Source organism: Solea solea, chromosome 19 (assembly GCF_958295425.1).
Source record: "Solea solea chromosome 19, fSolSol10.1, whole genome shotgun sequence".
NCBI lineage: Eukaryota > Metazoa > Chordata > Actinopteri > Pleuronectiformes > Soleidae > Solea > Solea solea.
The window spans coordinates 8304971-8325997 of NC_081152.1; the positions used below are offsets into that span (position 1 = coordinate 8304971).

Consider the following 21027-nt stretch of genomic DNA (forward strand, 5'->3'; position numbering starts at 1 on the left):
CTAAGGTAGCTAACGCAGCATCCGAGACCGAGAGTCACAGCAGCGAGCACACACCCACTCCACCCAAGCAGCAGCGGTTGGAGTTCGAAAGACGGACCCATAGCCAGGCACAACTTGATAAAACAATAGCAAGGTATGTTTAATTGTTTATTTGGATCTCTTTTAGCAATATCAGGCTATTATTCCAAGAGTCCAATGGTAAAATTTTACAGATAAAGGTACATGTTTCCCCCCCCTCACATATGTAGTGGAAAAAACAGAGCTGAAATGACAGCTAGAGGGGAACTCAATCAATTAACCTTTATTTAATGGGAGAATTGGAACAATGTTTTACAGTAACTAAAAGGTTACTTTCTCAATAACGCATTACTTTTTGGTTTAAGTAACTTAGTTACTTTTTCCAAAGTAACTAGTAACTGTAACCAGTTACTATTTTTCAGTAACTAGCACAACACTGTCTTTGACACAAAGTTTGTTACACTCTACAGCCTCACCATTAGTTGCCACTAATTCTTCCACACTGGACCTTGAAAAGTAGAATTTGACTATGTTGTTTGTAAAACTTGAAAATGTAACTGTCCCAAAATGTCACCCCAGTCCCTCTTAGATTATTACATAGGGGAAAAACTTTGGGCGACAAATCCATTTCTCAGATTTAAACCAAACAGCCAAGAAAACATTTGAAATCCAGTCACAGCACACAAACAACACAATGAGCTCAGTCTGCACAAAAGGGTCATTAAATAACGCTCTATTTATTTAGTTTCAAAATAGTTTCTTTTTGTTCTACAGACATAATTTCATAAAGAAGTCATCAAACTGCAGAAGCAACAAAATAAACACCCCCTTTTTTGTGTTAATTTAAAATACTGACAGGAAATAAAAATAACAGCAGGCGCATGGTTAAATGACTGGAAATGAGGGTATTATCTGACTCCAAGATATAAGATGTGACCAAACATGCAATGTGCAACCATAGTTGAGCACCACTGCCCTATCCTCTACCAACCTCTAAAGACACAAGCAATGTCTTACTAATGTTTCAAGGAACAACAGGAGAATGGATTTTATAAGCAGAAATGGTCTGTAAATTAGATAACTGACACTACAGTAGGAGCATAAAGTGAAAAAAAAAACTAAAACCTGGCCAATGGAATAACGTATCACATCTTAAATGATATCTTGAATATGAAACAGAATTCATTTCATACTTTCAAATAAAATTATGCAGTTATATTTAAAAGGAAAAAAAAAAAAATCTAGAAGCAATTGTTAAACAGAGAACATATTTCATTTAGACTTTGGTTTAATTTCTTATATTTAGAATATCTTTCCCTTTCTGTGACCAGCAGATATTAAAATAACTTCTTTAATTTTCAAGCATCAGATGTAGATGTTATTCAAAGTTCAAAACAACAAGTCTCAAGTGTTAAGTGTGTATGAATTTTGGATCGTTAATCTTTAAAAAAAAGAAAAGAGGCCGCAGTCTGCATGGAAACAAAGATAAGACCAAAGGGAAAGAGAGCAAGCAGGCCCTGAGGATCAGGGTAAGAACAGTCCATACAGCAACTGTCTCTTCTATAAATGCCCCACACAAGGGCACAAACTCAACGCCACCTCTACCACTTTTATATGTGTGTGCTATATTCACATCTATTATTAAAATATTAATCGTCAGGATAACAAATTCCACTGCTTTAAAGGTAAAAGAATAAGCTTTATATCATTCTAAAAGAAAATAGTGCACATTTCAAGGCATTCAGGCCAACTTGTTTTGTAGTATTCAATGGAAGATACATTTCCTTAGTTGGTATAAAGGGGTCCCCAGAGGTTTTTAAGGTGTTTGCCTCCACTCAGAATAAGCATGCAACCACTCAGTGCTGCACGGTCATACATTCACGGGTTAACAACTGGGACGTGGCGTCCAACATAAAATACGTCTTGAAACAAAAAGATACATAATCCCTCATGTCACCTCAAACACGTACAGCAACAAGATGGAGATGAGTCATGTTTTGTAGTGCGTCTGTGACAAATGTGCTTTTTTTTTTTTTTTCGCCCCTCAGAGTTTGAACATAACCAGTGGTTTTCCATTTGTTTGTCATGAGCAACAAAACTTGTTTTCTAACACGATAATAAAGAAAACAAGAGCCATGAATTTAGAGAAAGGTTTCACACCACATGAGAGAACTCATGTGTGTCCCGATAGAAAGCCGATTATACGGGAAAGTGAACCGCAATTAAAGAAGAAAACTTTTTCCCCAAAAAGTCAGACGACTCCTTTAAGATGAACCAAAAACACTCATTCTCCAACTTTAAGAGCACAGGCTGTACTTATGATGGCCTCTGCAGAATAAAGCAGAACTGAATATGAAACCAGTGGTGAGACTGTTCAAAACAAAACTGACCCCAGATAGGTCCAAAGCTAATGATCCCGTCTACGGTCTACTGTACAACAGAAAGTGTACCAGCTGCCATTTGGACTTGACCGCAGGTGAGAGCAGATAAAAACGCCGAATCCAGTCTGAAAATACGCCTTTCAGAGTTTTAGTGAAACAGGTCACCAGACATATTGTCATATTGACCTGCTTTCAAGCAGCAACTTGAAGTTTTCACTGTACAGCTTGCAAGCACACAGCACAAAATCCATTACGGGCCAACTGAGGTATTACATCAACGGAGAATATTGCTATCATTAACAGATAAATCACTCTTGCGTACATTCCCACCTACATTTGAAGTGCTGTGCCATTTTATTACAACTAAATTCATAGCTGACAAGCCAAGATTGGGGAATCACGTCAGCAATGGCTTTGATACATGATTGTTCAACAGTGAGTTAAAAAACAAACAGTGCTCTGGAGCAATAGGTGTCCACAAGCAGTCGCAGGCGGCGCCGCAACACTAGGGAGGGTTTCAGCCGTAACATGGGAGGTGAGGGTCAGGAGCGAGAGGAAGAAATGGGGAGTCTTCAGTGTACATGTTGTTTAGAGTAGATATTTGTGTCCGGTGTCCTCATCCAGCGTGAGGTCCACCACTTCAGGAGGGGACACCCAGTCAGGCTGAGGAGAGACAGTAGTCCAGAGCTGTGGTTGATTTGTGCTGTTTAACTGCTCCACTGAGTTCTCCTTCCAGGAGGACAGACTCTTTATTACACCTCCACATGGGTGGGCGCATCTGGAGTGGAAAACATTTTAAAATGTATTTTGAAATTGAATTGGTAAAAGCATTGGATATTCACATTTTACAAACAACAGTTTCCATTACCTCGGTTTCTCTTGCACTCCGACGATTTCCACCTCACTGTCAGAGGAGGCGACGTTAATCTGGCCCTTGTGCGACAGGTCTTCCTCCACATGGCCTGAAACACATAAAGAGGAACAGTTAAGACATTGTGAGGAGGGCGGGAGCACTGGAGAGCTTCAGGCCCTGCTGACACATGAAGACTGCAGCTGCTTTGACACAGACAACACCAGAACCAAAACAACGATGAATCTGACACTTGTGTTTAGAAAGGCTGACTGGAGCATCGAGTGACACATTGGACAATTGGACACAACATAAATGGTGGACTTTGTATCCAGATTTTAACAATGCTGACTAGTCAGTAATTTTTTTTTTTAAAGAAACTCCTTAAATAGCCCAGAACACAAGCCAGGCGCAGTGCAGAGCAGTACCAGAATCTTGTTGAAATTAATAAGGCTTCCCTGCTTATTCATGACACCAAAGCCCTCAATTGCCCCCATCTTCCCCGAGAGCAAAGTAAATGATTAGTTTAGATACTGGGTTTGTAACTGACCTGAAATAGAGCTCAGAGCTCTTACACAGTGAGCTGCCATATCCTGGCCTCTGTGTGTTTTTAGCTCATGCTTTATCACCGTGGGCCGGACTGTCTCCACACTCATACTCTCCTGGTTAGAATCAGTGTCTGAAATATCATAGTGACCCACTACTGGAGGCCCGTCTGCAGAAAACAAAGAAAACACTTCATTACTCAGATCATCCCTGGGAATAGTGGGACTCCATTTGGACAAGGCCGGACACTGCATGTGTCGTCCTGCTAACTGCAGCGTCTCACACATACACTGAAACACCCTGTTTCACCAGAGGTTCACACCGAGAGTTAAGTAGAACGTTCTGGCTCAGACAGCTTGATTGCCCTTGTTGAGCAGAACATGATTTATTACAACTGTCAATAGGTTTATAATCACTTGCAAAAAGCTTCAGAGTGGTTGTGATTGCATTGAATTAATTAATCACCCCTTCACAGTATCTGTGTTTTTTTTCTCTCCATTTATTGCTCTTAAAGTAACAGCCATTCACATAAAACAACACTAGAACACAGTCATTACAAAACACTTCAACATAAAATCCTACTTTGTGAGTGAAATTTGGTGCGATAATAAAAGCCAAACCGTGGAAGAATAACCGTGTAGGAGCAGCGATGTATATTTGTTCTACCCTGTCGTAGGAGTCTGTAGGAGACGCACAGAAATACACAGATGTCCAGACTCATGTGTGACTAGGGGGTTGCCTGGACAGCCAGTATTATAAGAACTCTGGTCTATGTGTAGTTCATTAGACTAAGAAGGTTCCGGTGAAAACCGGACAAAATGAGCACATATAATAAGTGTAAAAGGCCCTGTGTTTAAGGACAGAAAAGTGACTGATGTAAACCAAGATAGTCTCTTTGGTAAACGATAGACTGTCCTTGTTGTGTAGTTTTTGATGCACAGTTTGTGATTGTATGCACAAGGCTTTGCTTACCATGTTTGACAAAACCGTAGATTTAAAGGTAATTTCAGTTTTAATAAATGCAAGGCGGCAGTTTGCTGGATCCAGTAAAATCCAAAAAATGGCAAAAAATAAAACTGCACCAATAAAAAAACAAAAACATCAATATTCACACAATATGAAGCAAAACCAACAGGCCAAGAGAAAACAAATTCAAGATTCAAAACAACTAAAAACAAATGTTCCGAAAGTAACATTTTATCAGCATAAGCAAGCTATACCTTGCACACATGCTGCTGTTAAAAACTAGTTTGGCCTTGCACATTCTGTATACTAATATAATCACATGCAAACAGGGGGAGAAACGATGCAATCTGCTTCAGGTTCTGTAAAACTGACAGTCATTGGGCTACATACACACATAGAGAAAACACCTTTTAACATCCTAACTATAAATATGATTAGGCCAAAGATTCCTTCAGTGTCTGATGCGTCAATAATGTTAGCAGTGTTAGGAATGCTGTGGTCAACTACATCAGTTAGAGTAATTTGAGGAGGCGGTTAAAGAGGAGTGCGATTCCACCTTAAAGACCATAGGATCTGAACCATAAAAGGCCACTTAATAATCACCATCAGTGGGTTTTTAGGAAACCAGTAAACATTGCCATGCACCACAATGCAGCTCTACTGCTGCTGTGTTTCGGGAAGTTTAATGCCTGGGCTTTTTCATTTTAAAGACAAACTGTGGAGCTCGCAGTTTCTTGTGGAGACACAGGCCAAGCTGGCAGACCAATACAAATGAAATAAAAAATAAAATAGGCAAATATTACAAGTGACATTTTGAGGCTATTGGTATTGCAGCTAAAGGCCTCAACAAAGAAACCCATGTCTTATCTGATGCCTGTAAACAACACATAGGCTACTAAAAATAAAACAGTGGGAATCATTCCTCCCTCACTAGTTTCATGTTACTGCACACCGGCAGCAATAGCAGCAAATGTAACAGAAAGGCAATTATTAAAAAATGTAAACACCGCTAATCTAATTAATTTGTATAACTTTCAAAAAGCTATAAATTGTGTGGGTTAGTATATTGCGTTATATTTATAGGCATATCTATGTTTAAATGTTTTGATGTTAATAAAGCTATGCCACCAAATTAAAAGGATGACGGAAGATTTTTTTAAATCCTGATTTAAAAGCAACCTGTCGATAAAATTCAGGAGAAACAATGTTAATCAAAGGTGTTAAACCTGATTTATTAACAAATAGTATATGATGACGCTCTAACATTCCCAGCATGAGTTCATGTCAAAGGCACATGCTTTTAAGCAGCAGCACCCAACTAACACTGTTAAGATGGCCGCCCAGGTGCTGTAATGCAGTATCGTATGGCATTATCAGCTACTGTGTGTAAGTGTGTTGGCATATTTGTATAGTTGATAAACAAAAACAAGCCATACAATAAGCAAAAGAATAAGAGCCCTGACTCAACAGTCCAATGAGAGTTGCATCATGTCTGTCACAGATGCTGCAGAAATCAAACAAGTGAGTTGAATTGTTGAATAAAAAAACAAATCTCACAGTGATTCAGTGCCAGCAGATGCACTGGGCCTCAGGTCTGCACAGTCAACCTCAATGACCAGCTCGAGCTCTGCTACTGTTGATGGTGCCTCTGTTCAGTGACCTCACATAATTTAGCCTTTGCCATGCGGCCTGTATGAACTAATTCTACACCTGGTAAGATCAAAGTATGAAACTGCAAGGAGCGAAGAAGCTAAATCTAAACATTCAAGAGACCAGGGTCTGGAACACCTAGATTTCCATTCTGAGTGACCACTTCAGGTAGGTTGTTGTTATTTATCGGGGTTGGGGTGAGACTGTTGTTGTCTCGTGCCAACATGTAGGCAGCCATAGTCTCTGCAGACTCTGATGATGGTAAAAAGGAACTGGGAGGGGACGGCCGCGCCCCCTGGGAGTGAGGCTGCTGCCCCTCATGAGCATCACTTGAGCGCTTGGACGAGTCGTTGTCCGAGTCGAGGTGTGCTAGCTTTTCCATCCAGATGCGGAAGCGCTCCTCAGTCTGGCGCTGCATCACGGCAAAGCGTGTCATGGCCTCCTCCAGAACGCTGCCGATGCCGTTCCTGTCCCATGAGCTGCTGTCCAGCAGCCCATGAATCTGGGCGCCCACTCTGGATCTCTCCGATGCACGTCTGAAGCCAGCTTTAAAGACATTGAGGCCAAGCCATAAGAAAATTCAGTGGCACTTTTATGCTTCGGTGGTGGACTTTTGTATTAAAGAGGAAATGACAGTTTGTTTTTGGTTACGTGCAGATCGACTCTTTCATGCTGATGGACTATATCATGCAGTTGTAGCTCTCAAATCTGTGTGCGGGATGTAAAAATGGTTGAAAACGTAGAATATTACTACAGATCCCTAAAGAAAGAAGTGGATGTCTCAGACGACTGGTTTGGAAAATGTGTGGACTGATGAGACTTTTAGGTGAACACACCCATTAAAAGGCAAAATAATTACAAACCTCTGATGCAAAGACAACAAATTAAGCCCAACTATATTAGCTTCTGAAATAATCCCTGCACCTCTATTTAGTGCCTCAAAAACAAAAATCTAACCAGACAAAATTGTTCCAATAATAATTTATCAAATAAAACGGATGTCACACATGTTAAATTAGGAATATAATGGAACAGAAAATACCAACTAGAACTAAGCCAACAGAGGATATTCTAAGAATGAAAATCACAAGAAAAACATCAGACTACAGTGAACAAACCGACTTCAAAAATGGTATCAAACAGCAGGCCTGTGCACATTAATCGTGTAGTAGTTAACTTGCAGAAAACCAAACAAGAGTCAGAAAACATTACATTAACTAAGGGGGCAAGCACATGGCTGATATGGATGAATACTGTCAGTGTTCAATCCTATTGAGACACCTTTGTGTCTGAGTTTAGTTTACAGAACCATTCACTGTATTATGTTGGAGTTGCTGATACAAAAGCTATCAAACTTCTGAAAGGTGCTAGAGAACCCATACAGAAAAGAACCACCTGTTTGCAAAACTAAAAAGCTTCATCGCCTACAGTGAAGATAGGACAATGACAGATCTGAGAAATATTTAAAAACCACAGACAGAGACAGAAGAGCAGGATATACTACAGCATATAGTAGCCTTTCATAACATCCACTAAAGGTCCTCAGTAGAAAAGATTATATAAATCTTCAATTGCTTAGTACATGGCAAAGCATAACAATATTTTTAGAGTCTAAACTCCCTTGTCTGGGGCTATGATTCTATAGCACATTAATGAAACAGTAGCTGCAGAGTTCAACAACTCAGACTGACACAGTGAGATCATTTACCACTGTCTATTTACAGCAAAGGCAAGGAACATACATGGCTCTCTTGTAGCACTGCAGAACTGAAAATACACATTAGAGTAAGATAGCTAAATTAATATTTTACTATGGAGTTTGTCCACTAGATTTCAATCACATGCAGATGATGAGAAGTTCCAACACATGTTGTATTACTATGAGTGATTGGGCATAAGCCCATCTAAACATACAATTCAAATATCTAAAGACACTGTGAATGGAGACAGATAATGAGTGAGAGAAAACCAAACAAAAAGACTGAAGACACAGACAAAGTTTGTACATGTTTACACTGTATATGGTAAGTGAACAACTTGATTGGTGTTGCCAGAAAGTATTAAGTCACACAGTCAGGTTCTTGATGTTAAGGTCTGCCTTTAACTGTGATTACAAATGATCTATCATTGTCAAACTCTGTGAGACTATGTGCCTTTTCATTACAATTACCATTACAAGATACATGTTTTACTTGGGATATCTAAGTGGCTGCTGCTACTGTTAACCTGGACAATGTTGGCACTGTGCAAAAGGCGTGTATTGTGAACACTGGGTGTTACCTGGAATATCTGTCTTGATTGTCTTGCTTCCTCCTGAAGTGTCATCATCCTCATCCTCAGAGGTGCTGGTGCTGGAGTCGCATGTGAGCTCGCTGTCACTCGTACTGCTGTCCTGCAGCAGGTTATACTTCTTCCGTGCCGCTGCCTCTCGTTTTTGCCTCAGCAAACGTATGCGCTCCTTGTGTTTCTGGCTCCGATGACCTTTAACTTTTGCCAGCTTGCCGTTGATTTGTTTTTCCTGCCCTCCGGCTGCTGCCATTACGGGCTGGCAGCGGTTTTTCTTTGCAGCCATTGCATTGGGAGGCATCTCACTCTCTGAACGTGACCGCCGAGACTTCCTCCCTCCTGTTGCTGTGGCAGATGATTGCCTTCTTCCAGCCTGCCCAGCATCATTTACACCTTCCATATGGCCCTCTTCCTCTTCACCTACAGGAGGAGCAGCACCTTCTTCCCCTGAGGAGAGTGTGTCAGAGTCTGCAAGGTGGCCACTGGATGAGGGGGAAAGCATGCAGGGGTTTGACGAGTCACTCTCATAGACATGATGAGATACAGGCTTGTCACTCCCCGTAGAGGTGTGCTGGGACTCTGGGGAGTCTCGGCGTAGCTCTTTCATCAGGCATGGCATGGAGAGGAGACTCTGTTCGCCCTCTGTATTCAAAGGACTGTCTGCCTCTTTTTCCCTTGGTGGTGAGCTGGTACTGGTGGTGGTCTCTGTTTTCAAATGCTCATCTTGCTCTCCCTGAACAGAAGCCGTGGCGGATTGTGCTTCATAAAGGCACTCTGAGGGGCACTCAGCATCCACAAATTCATCTGTCTTCTCTGAATCAGCCATCTTCATCCTAGTTGAGCCCAGAGCCCAAAGGTCCAATAAACATGGACCAATGTCCCTGGACAGGAGCTCACCTGCTGGAGAAAGAAAAATCAAATCCCAGTTTAACAAAATTATTTTACATGGTTGTATCAGACAAAATGTAGCTGCAATAGCAACTGCATCTAGGTAAGATAACACGTGTAGTGTAACTTCGAACTTAGTGTCAAATACAAGCTCTTCATCCTTACTTCCAAGGACTCTTTTATTAAGATATAAATGCATTGCTACTATACTGGTCATTCAGAGTTATTACCTCAACAACAGGCACCATAATTAATCGTTTGTATTTATGCATTGATCTAAACTCACTCAGTGACTTAACATGCAAATCCCAAAGATGACTTTGCACAAACTGCACACTTGCAGAATGTAATGTAAATATCTCTTGTTGCTGAATGGATTTCTTCAGTTGCAATCAGATTCCTTATCTGAATAATTGAGTGGCACATCTGTAGATCTACCTAATTTGTGCATTTAATGATGAAAAACATGTTACATAATTAACTTTTCTTTTTGCAACAAAGATTTGAATAACATACTTTGGTCAAAAATAATATTCTGTCCAGAAATGCCCATCAATATGTATAGCTGGTGACTCTTAACATTGGCTAGCCTCTAAGAGGAATGAATGTCCCTTTTTATTTGTAATTGTATTATACTTTCTGAAGTCACAGATTCTGAGAATTGTCACGCTGGTGTCAATTTAACATCCGCAGTCACATTAAATTAATTATGTGTACACTACGACACTAATTTGTACCTAAAGTAATGATTATAATTAGTAGCGCCACCGGCTAGCTGATGCTAACAGGCTAGGATCTAGACACTAGTTTCAGCTGCGTAGTAATGCTAACCTCGGTCATAACCTTATACTTCTGAAACTTGGCGAGAAGAGAACGACAAGACGTAAAAACATATTCACGTTACAAGACAGCTGTCTTGCAAGATCCTATAAATGGACGCGGTATCTATCTAGCCAAAGGTAAAACAGGAAGGGTAATACCAGCAGCTAACCTTATCTGAGCAACTTAGCATTCAAAAGCGGTTGTGCTAGTTACAACTTACCGCGGCGTTAGTTATAATCTTCTTTCCCCGACATAAGACTTGTCGACATCTTCGTTAATTTGTAAGCTTTTTGATTTGCGATACATAAACTCTGCCCTCCAAAATATACTTAAGTTACTATAAGTTGGGAGATTTAAAGTGTGTTGTGGCGCAGCGTGCTCGCGCCTCTGCGAGCCCTGTTGGCCGTTGAAGGCTAGCTGTGTGTGTTTATTGTAAAATGTCTCCATCAGACGTTCACAAAGCTACATGCGCCATTTCCGGCCCGTTGTCCGTGGCTGAGCGCCTGCTGTGGTGGAACATTGGTACTACAGGGTGACAAAGTACTGCAGGGCAGGCTATTTCAACCTCTGGATATCCAGAATTACGGTTTCAGGGGTTACTTTAATCAGTTTAAAAGGGTGATTTGTAAGTTTGAATTTTATGAAACTAACATGACCATAAAAAGAACATACAACCTTATTGAGCATGTGTACCCCAATCTGCTGTAACATGAGCAGGTCTCAAGAGTTGGTCTATCAGATGAGTGGTATCTTGCCTCTGGCATTAGAAATCTGATGCTTCCAATCAATTCAAGAGGAAATAAGGACATGTCTGTTGTGTGATCTGGCATTTTCTTTTAATTGTCCATTATGTCATGGTCTTGTTGGTAATTAAATATATAGAATATAAATTATATAATATATAAAGAATATATTTACTTCTTAAATTGACCCTTTTTTTTGCAATTTAATAACATTATTCTAATGAAATATGTGATTCTGAAATTGTTATTAAATATAGGTATACAGCAACAAACTGATGAAAAAACAGGAGGCGTCCGCTCAAAAAATATTTTATTACCGACCAGTACAAAAAAAGAGTAGAAAGGAAAAGAAATGGTGGAGAAAAAAACAGAAAATGTGCATTTTATTTCGAAGTACTTCCGGGCAACGGTGACCTTTCTACAAATCTGCTTCCGTGTCCGCCGTCCTTCTCTCTCCGCTTTGGAGCAGGATTGACATCGTAGGACACAGACATGCTGTCAGTTCGCGTCGCAGCGGCTCTTGCCCGCACCTTGCCTAGACGGGCTGGATTTGTAAGCATCTCTAATTTAATTATATGTGTTTTTTGTGGATATTTCGTGTAGAAAATGTCGTAAAATGCGCGCGGAAAGCCGTTGTGCTGTTGGAGGACACCGGGCCCTTCACAGTGCTAGTTCCCAACTGTTCACGTTTGTTAATGACAGACAGCAACAACAAACCACCCTTAAGATAACGTTGTACTTTATGAATGGTGACCAAACAATACAATTAGTCAACATCCTTTTATGCATTATTAAAAGATATGACGGAAATGCAGTGTTGAAGGTCAGATTGGTCTCAGTCCAGATAATGGCTTTTACTACGTCAGGCTAAGCTCTGGTAATGTTTTGTATTATAAAATGCATGTTTATCATTTCACTTTGTTGAAATCCGGACATAATGATTTGAATTGTTTTTACACATTTGAAAACTCCCGTTTTTGCTGTCCTTAAGTCTTTTAATCAGACAAGTAAGTTACAAAAATAAATTGTTTATGACTCTTTGATTATAGTTTTCGGTTAGAACAGGAAATGCAATTGCAACCTAGAAACCCGATTAGCGTTGCATTTACTTTGATCGGGTGAATTAACTAAACTATATGAATTGGAAGCAGGTAACTCACAAATAAGGCTGCAACGATTAATCAATTATCCGTTTATTTCTGAATTAATCTTCAAGTATTTTGATAATCGATTTTTCAGTTTTAGAGGTTAATACAAGCTCTCTGAAATTTCAGCTTCTTAAATGTGAACATTTTCAGGATTCTTTGCTCCATATAACAAAGAAATCATTGAAACTGAAAAATAATGGTTCGTGGACAAAACAAGACATTTGAGAACATTGTTATTTTTCAGATTTGGGAAACACTGATTCTCGATCAATCGGGAAAATAACCAAATGATTAATCGATTCTGAAAATAATTCTAAGTTGCAGCTGTACTAACAAATGATCCATTTATTTTCACTGTAAAAAATATATTCCTTTGCTACTTACCATTCTCTTAAAGGTATCAAAGAATGTCGCAGCAGCATGTGTAGGAGTCAGGAATCTACACACCAGCCGTCCATGGCTGCAGAAAATAGGTCAGTATTTCCGTAGCTCATATTGGACTATTGCTAAAGGAAATGCATGAATTGCAAACATTATTCTCCAACAAGTTTTCCAAAATATAAATGTGAGGACTTGTCTGTATCATTTAATTACTTTTTTTGCACAAGTTTACTCGGTTAACACATAATATACATTTAAGGCACGGCCGAGGTATCATCCATTCTGGAGGAGAAGATCATGGGAGCTGATACCAGTGCTGATTTGGAAGAGACTGGTCGTGTGCTGTCCATCGGTGATGGTATTGCCAGAGTGTATGGTCTTAGGAATGTACAGGCTGAGGAGATGGTGGAGTTCTCCTCTGGTCTGAAGGTAAGACTCTATTAGACCACTTACTGTTTTATGTTAAACCTGCTTTGTAGTAAACAGGAATTTGGAAGTGATAGTTGTATGTACTACATTGCTACTGCTTTGTGATAGTCATCAATACATTTCATTGTTTATACATGCTGAAATGCAATTTTTTAAAAGAGTTGCACCTTTTTTACTGACACCATTAATATCTCAGGAATTTTGCAGTGTAAATAAATAGAAGGGTGGGAGTAACGGTTGTTTCTTCTCTGGACTAGGGCATGTCTTTGAACTTGGAGCCCGACAATGTTGGTGTTGTGGTGTTCGGAAACGACAAGCTGATCAAGGAGGGTGACATTGTCAAGCGAACAGGTGCCATTGTAGATGTTCCTGTTGGTGTGGAGCTGCTTGGCCGTGTTGTTGATGCTCTGGGAAATGCCATTGATGGAAAGGTAATTACAAAATGAAATTTAAATCCCGGTTATATTTGAGTTTTTTTGTTATTAAATTATTCTGCTAAATTCATATTCAGTTTATCAGTTAATTATTTGTCCCGAAATGTCTGAAATTTAAGAGTTCCAGCTTTAATGATGATATCTTCAAGTTACTTTTTCCGCCAATCTACTGTCACATTTTCACACAAAGAATAACAGTACAGTTGAAATTTCTGCTTGAGAAATGTTCATTATCAGATACTTTCAGCTCATTTAATCAGCCACGTATCTAAAGCTGGTAAATCTCTCTTTCGTGATCTTTGCAGGGTCCTCTTGGCTCCGATACTCGCAGACGTGTGGGTCTGAAGGCCCCCGGTATCATCCCCCGTATCTCTGTGAGGGAGCCCATGCAGACTGGCATCAAAGCCGTGGACAGTTTGGTCCCCATTGGTCGTGGGCAGCGTGAGCTCATCATTGGAGACAGGCAGACTGGGTAAGAGGATTCTGCTCAAAATGAATACTTGAAATTATGCACCAGGAGTTAAATTGCTTGTACTAATTCTGGACTATATATATATATATATATATATATATATATATATATATATATATATATATATATATATATATATATGAATGATTAATCGAGAAAACAATCGGCAGATTAATCGATTATGAAAATAATCGTTAGTTGCAGCTCTACAGTGTAGGCAGTGTTTAGTCCTAATTTCGCTTATTTCTGGTCGTTTATTCTTTTATCAGTTCATAAGTGTAAATGCATTTTAAGTATTGACATGAATATACAGTGCACAGATTATCTTTTGTTTTTTTTTATTTTTTTGCTTTAGTCACTTTTATGTGAGAGTGAATCTTAAGGTCACACTTGCTACATCTGCTTGTTGAGAGGGCATTTTATTGTCAATTCCAATTAAGGTGTTGTAGATCTTTTTTATTGGCAAAAAGATATTGTCTTTAAATATCTAGAGGCATGAAAACAAAATAAAAGATTGTTTTTCATTTAAAAAAGGCTCTGACTACCGTCTGAGAATTTAAAATGACAATATTTTGCCCTTAAGCACCATGCACAACATGGATCTGTTTGTTGCTTATCTACAGTGCTAAGTCTTTACATTTATGTTGCAGCAAAACTGCCATTGCCATTGATACAATCATCAACCAGAAGCGCTTCAACGAAGGAACTGATGAGAAGAAGAAGCTGTACTGTATCTATGTTGCTATTGGACAGAAGAGATCCACAGTGGCTCAGCTGGTGAAGAGGCTCACTGACGCAGATGCCATGAAGTACACCATTGTGGTGTCTGCTACTGCATCTGATGCCGCTCCACTGCAGTACCTGGCTCCCTACTCCGGCTGCTCCATGGGAGAATACTTCAGAGACAACGGCAAACACGCACTGATCATCTATGATGATCTGTCCAAGCAGGTGATTGTTAAAGGAAATTTGGAACCCATTAAAATAGCTGTAGTAAAATATTTTAATTACAATTTGGTAACACAATGGCATTCACTCCAACTTTGTTTTCTGCAGGCCGTTGCCTACCGTCAAATGTCCCTGCTGCTTCGTCGTCCCCCTGGTCGTGAGGCCTATCCAGGTGATGTCTTCTATTTGCATTCCCGTCTGTTGGAGAGAGCTGCTAAGATGAATGACAACTTTGGCGGCGGCTCCCTCACAGCCCTCCCTGTTATCGAGACACAGGCCGGAGACGTGTCGGCCTACATTCCAACTAATGTCATCTCCATCACAGATGGACAGGTTAGATTTTAAACTGAGTGGTACTTCATCATGAACGAAAGATGGCAAAAAATATGTAAGTGACATTTTCTCTTGCAGATCTTCTTGGAGACTGAGCTGTTCTACAAGGGTATCCGTCCAGCCATCAATGTGGGTCTGTCGGTGTCCCGTGTCGGCTCTGCTGCCCAGACCAGGGCTATGAAGCAGGTTAGACTCACTCATAGTCACCCGTGTTCCAGCTGACGTCACAATCAATATCTTTCATTCTGACTCATTGATTTCTGTCCATCATCAGGTGGCTGGCACCATGAAGCTGGAGCTGGCGCAGTACCGTGAAGTGGCCGCCTTCGCTCAGTTTGGTTCTGACTTGGACGCTGCCACTCAGCAGCTGCTGAACCGTGGTGTCCGTCTGACTGAGCTGCTGAAACAGGGGCAGTACTGTGAGTATTCACTGTTCATTTCAGGGCTGAATATTGAGAATGTAGATGTCGTTTGTTTTATTTGTTTTATTAAAAAATAAACCCCTTGTAACTCTATGCTACTGTCTTCAGGTCCCATGGCTATTGAGGAACAGGTGACTGTTATTTATGCTGGTGTGAGGGGACACCTGGACAAAATGGAGCCGAGTAAGATCACCAGGTTCGAGAAGGCGTTCCTGCAACACGTCCTGAGCCAGCAACAAGACCTGCTGGCAGCTATTAGGTAAGTTCAAGAGCCTCGACAAGGCAGCATGTGTGTTTGTTGTTCTTCTCATTGTAATTTTATAATCTTATCAATGTGTTCCTTATTACAGGGCTGATGGCCAAATCTCTGAAGACTCTGATGCCAAACTCAAGCAGATTGTGTTGAATTTCCTCTCCAGCTTTGAGTAAAAGTGAGGCTTTTTAGTCTGGTTGTTTTCATGTTTGCATACTGCAGTGTCAGTTGTAGTTTCTATGAACTTGAGGAATGAAAAAAATTCAAGCAGCACTTGATCTTTAATGTACAGATAACTACCAATGGAGAATAAAAGTATTCCAACTGATTTATGCCTCTTTTGGTGATTGGGACACGTTTGTTTGGACACTTGTGCCCTATCTTCACGATGGGACATTTTTTCACACACAGGTTTTGTTTAATAGGGCACTGTGGGAAGGGAATGTTTTGCTTTTCTATAACTTGAAAGACTTTCTTCTGTCTCTTCTGATATAATTCTCTCATTACCTCACAATTGAGTTATCCGCATGCATGTCCATTGATGTAAAAACACCCAAGAAGCACTGGCACCAACCAAAGTACTGTGCGTCACTCTCAGTGAAATATTGAGGTCTCTGAATTAGAAAAACAATAATTAATAGTATTGCTGCAGAGAGATATTGTTGAATGTCTAATGTTCTGTTCTGACTTTGAATTTGGAGATAATTCTGAAACATACACCGCATTGAAATGAAACACAATTAGGCACTGTAATTAAATTAATTTTATTGGTGAATAACAATATCAGTGAGTATAAATTATGATGTGAAAGTTGATGAAATCCAGAACTGGTCAAACAGTGTTTTTACATAGTGACAGTTACTAACGTGAACATAAAAGTGAAGGGTGTGCAGCACATGATTGACAATGCAAGTGAACGTTCATAGTAAATATTTTGTAACCGATCAACTTCAGTGGCAGAGTGACTTCATCATAAAATCTCAATTCAAACTAGTGAAAAATCATTGTGATCAAAAGTGACACGTAAATAACATCAAATGACATCACATGTATGTGTTTTAAATGAGTAAATAAGTTATTTAAATAAAATTAAACAAATAAACTTTAAAATCACTTCTCGTTTCACACCCAGTACTGTTTAGTATGCACTGCAGGCCTGTGGTGTTTATGTCGGGGTACGTTGTTCTGTTTGACGTAGCAAGGGTCATAATAATCCCACTCCAAAACTGAAGCTATCACACCGTTGGACAGGCTGTCGCTGTCTGCTGACAGGATCCGCAGGGAGACACCTGAACACAGATTACATATTGCATTTTATTTACAATTTTGGTACAGTTAAATATGTAAAAACCTGTCCTTCCTGTAGTGTCACCAAGGAGTTAGTCCACAGAATCAATAAAAGGAAAAAAAAATACTAAATCTATTCAGCCTATAGAATATATAGAAGTTAATTGACAGTTAAATGGTGAGAATTCCAACCACTACTCTCCTGATAATCCACAAACTCGGTGCCAGTATATTCTCAAATAAATTTTAATTTGTCGTATGCAGACTTTCGGTTTGATGTATTGGTCTGTTGCGCCACCTACCATCGACACAGATTAACACGCTCTAACCCAGAGGATGCAAAAAAGAGCAACTGGCTGATGAGTGTCTGAATGTTTTTAAACCTAAAAAAGCCCCACTATCCTTCTCAAAAATGTCTCGACCATGGGAGAAGAAAACTGATGGTCTGCAGTGGAGGTGCGTTAAAATACAGACTGATATAAGTGGAGAGGAAGTTGGCGCCATACTGCGACAGACATGCATGATACTTTTCTCCCAGACAGGGAAGACAAATAGGGAGCTTCAGCCAAATCTCGCTAACACTCTCAGCTGTACACTTTATTGGTGGATATTTGACATGTACTGTGTTCTCTCGTCACTTCATATTGCTCTGCTTTCACTCCGTCTGTTACTGACAATGACCCAGAAAGTGTTTATAAAAATAAAAGACATGGGACAGATATGTATGTGTAGGTGGATATGCATGAACACACGGTGAATGTTTTAAGCTCTAAAGGTTGCTGTTCAATGTATTTTACAGACAGTATATTGCCTTTAAATTTCAGATCTACAAGTGACTGCTTTGAAGCAGCAATGACTTAATATCAAACCAGCAAAACTTTCATTCATATTTCAAGTTACATTGAACCTCTCTGTCCTGTGCCATGTGTTTTACTCAACGTTGATTTGTTTTGGCCACTTTGTTAACAACTACTGAAAATCATACTGATTCCAGGGCAGATGAAGGAGACCGAATCGTACCTGCACTTGCACCGAAGTCGCTGTCGAGTCCAGGCCCCACTGCGGACATGTTCAGACAGGACGTCTCTGAAGGTAGGTTGGTGTACTCGCACTCCATCTCGACTCTGTCAAACACATGCACCGCAGCAGCTGCAGCAGCTGGGTTCACATCTTTCAGCATCGCATGAGTCCTGCTCTGATAAATATAACCCACATGTTCTGTCTCCTGCAGTTAACAAAAACATTAAGAATTAAGATGAATACATGCTTTATACTGTAGTGGAAATTCATATTATGATCACTTTACCTGCCTGGGTAATAGTTTTTAGCACTCTAAATGCTAAATGGACACTCTAATGGAGAAGATTTATCATTTTCCTGCATATATATATATATATATATATATATATATATACACATATACACTGATAATAGTTAAAAGGTAGTAGCAATAAAACTTTAACCTGCTCTTTACATACTGAATTCCATGTTACTCCAACCATTAAGTGTAAGGTTAATGCAAGAACATAAATCACTCACACTTGTATAAAGTACCTTTAAGGGATACTTGAGTAAAAGAAAATTATTTTGGAAGAAGATGAATTTTACTTTAGTAAAAGGTATGAGATTAACTGTACTTAAGTATCAAAAGTAATCTTGTGATATAAATTGTAAGTTTTGGATGTAAAAGTATTAAAGTGAAGAGTAATGATTGAGCTATGGTAGATCAGTGGAAGGTTGTGGGTTCAATTCTTGGCTCTGATAGTCTATATGTGTCCTTGAGCAACCGAGACACTTAACCCCATGTTGCAGCATGTGAATATATGAAAGATGTGTGAATGGGTGAATGGCAAAACTATAGTGTAAAGCAGCACATCAAGACTTGAAAAGCTCTTTATAAATACAGACCATAATTCCAACTCTTCTTCTGATGAGTAAAAGTAGTTACACAAATTATTTAGGAAATTTAGTGGAGTAATGGTTAAAGTTGCTAGCAATATAAAGTAAAGTACAGATATGTAAAGTCATTTAAAATTTGGGTTATTGATTTCTCACCGTGGGAGAGTTTGGTGGAGCCAGGTTGAGTCTGGTTTCGGCCTCTGAGTCGCTGGACTGTGGTAGAAGTGGTGCGCTCCTGCACCAGCCACCTTTCCTGGCGCTGTGCGTCCGCGAGCCGGAGCGCAGGTCAAGTCTGGGGCTGAAACCAGCTGCGGAGGAAGTGGCCCGGATGGTGCTCGGCGCCCTCAGAGACCCGGAGCCGGTGGCACCGTCGGGCCTGAGGAGCCGGGTCCTGTGGTCCAGCCCGGCCCTCTCCCTGGATGAAGCCCTGGAGGAAGTGACAGGATGCGGCAGCACAGGCTCTGACACTGACACATACACTCTCCTCCCGTCCTGCAGCGGGGAAAAGGCCAGGTCCGAGCCTGTCCTGAGTCTGTGCACGTTGGATTGCAGAAGCATCTCCTCGGTGTCCTCGCGCTTCCGCTGCTGCCTCTTTGACAGGATCATTAACTTGTAGCCCAGGAAGAGGCAGTTGAGCAGGAGCAGGATGACCACGCACGGTATGAGCAGAAGCACGACTAAAGTCAGATTCGTCACCGGGTAACCTTCTGTCACACTTGATGGCGTGTTCGGGTTGATTTGCGACATTTCATTCCACAGAACATGGGTTGATTTTAGGAAGATTGCTGATCTCAGCTGAGATTTCGCTGACTTGTCTCTGCATGCGCAGCTGCTCTGACGTGTCAATCAATGTGGACTTCTCTGATGAGTCTGACAGTATGTATTTTTATGTTTTATATCTAATAACAACATGCCAGTCTGCTTCTCATACACACACAGTCTCCACATGTGACTGTGGTCTTTGATCACCACTGCCTTCATCATGGACTGACACAGAGAGCAAAGGCTCGATCTGAAGCCACTATGCGCATCCACTTGGCAGCCTCAGAAATGGCACATCAACAGGTGCGTTTCATTATCTGCAGGTGTCTGGCGTTGTCATGGCAGCAGATCGCCTCCAGGTGGCAGCAGAGAGTCAGACTCTTGCCTCTTAGAGTAGTGGTGCAGTTAACAGGCTCTGGATTTGTACATACATTCCATGGTCATTTGATAATACTACTAATAATAACAACAACAACAACAATAATAATGATGATGATAATAATAATAAGCTTTATTTGTATAGCACCTTTCTATACAAGGGTTGCAGCTCAAAAAAGGAGCTAGTTGAAGGCTAGGGTGAAAAGACAAGTTTTAAATCCACCCATCCGTCCATCATCTACCGCTTTATCCTCCACCAGAGGATCACGGGGGGTGCTGTGCCAATCTCAGCTGACCAAGTTTTAAGTCTTCTTTTAAAAATATCTAGTGAGCTCTAGCTTCCCTGATATCTAAGAGCAGTGTGTTCCAAAGTTTAGGGGCTTAAGTAACAAAGGCGCCATCCCCAATTTTCGTTCAACTGTTGTGGGGAACCTCCAATAAACCAGCAGCGGACGCTTGCAGTGTTCTTTGCAGTACATAGCTAACAAAGAAGTTGTAGCTTGGTCCTAGACCATGGAGCTTAAAGTCAACCCTGAATGTTACAGGGAGCTAAGACTGGACTCGTATGCTCTCTCTTCCTGGTTCTGGTTAATTATAGAGCAGCAGAGCTTTGGATGAGCTGAAGTCTGTCAGTGGTTTTCTTTGGGAGGCCAGTAAAAAAGTGCATTACAGTAGTCAAGTCTGTTTGATTTGATGTCCCCATGGAGTGGGAGTGAAGTATTGTTTTTAGT

The 21027-nt window shown here is 40.4% G+C and overlaps 3 protein-coding genes across 6 annotated transcripts; 1 reads left to right on the top strand and 2 right to left on the bottom strand.

The window, feature by feature from the left end:
* Positions 1-735: 735 nt before the first annotated feature.
* Positions 736-10852, bottom strand: ark2n (arkadia (rnf111) N-terminal like PKA signaling regulator 2n). 4 transcript variants are annotated; one of them, XM_058617179.1, is made up of 5 exons: positions 10628-10852; positions 8692-9594; positions 3800-3964; positions 3268-3361; positions 736-3177 (listed from the first exon to the last, which is right to left on the bottom strand). In XM_058617179.1, the coding sequence occupies exons 2-5, from the start codon at positions 9527-9529 to the stop codon at positions 2988-2990; spliced, it is 1287 nt and encodes a 428-aa protein (XP_058473162.1). In that variant the 5' UTR covers positions 9530-9594; positions 10628-10852; the 3' UTR covers positions 736-2987. The 4 variants fall into 4 exon arrangements, with proteins under 4 accessions (XP_058473162.1, XP_058473161.1, XP_058473164.1 ...); XM_058617178.1 differs by having other exon boundaries at positions 8692-9597; XM_058617181.1 differs by lacking the exon at positions 3800-3964 and having other exon boundaries at positions 8692-9597; positions 10628-10850.
* A 702-nt stretch (positions 10853-11554) lies between these two features.
* Positions 11555-16298, top strand: atp5fa1 (ATP synthase F1 subunit alpha). Its single transcript, XM_058618237.1, has 11 exons — positions 11555-11702; positions 12696-12771; positions 12939-13108; positions 13366-13539; positions 13848-14014; positions 14665-14965; positions 15071-15295; positions 15374-15481; positions 15570-15714; positions 15826-15976; positions 16068-16298. The coding sequence occupies exons 1-11, from the start codon at positions 11643-11645 to the stop codon at positions 16144-16146; spliced, it is 1656 nt and encodes a 551-aa protein (XP_058474220.1). The 5' UTR covers positions 11555-11642; the 3' UTR covers positions 16147-16298.
* Position 16299: 1 nt separating this feature from the next.
* On the bottom strand, positions 16300-20006 carry hwa (huluwa). Its single transcript, XM_058618238.1, has 3 exons — positions 19313-20006; positions 18278-18482; positions 16300-17259 (listed from the first exon to the last, which is right to left on the bottom strand). Exons 1-3 carry the CDS (start codon positions 19901-19903, stop codon positions 17093-17095), a joined length of 963 nt encoding a protein of 320 aa, XP_058474221.1. The 5' UTR covers positions 19904-20006; the 3' UTR covers positions 16300-17092.
* Between the last annotated feature and the right edge of the window lie 1021 nt (positions 20007-21027).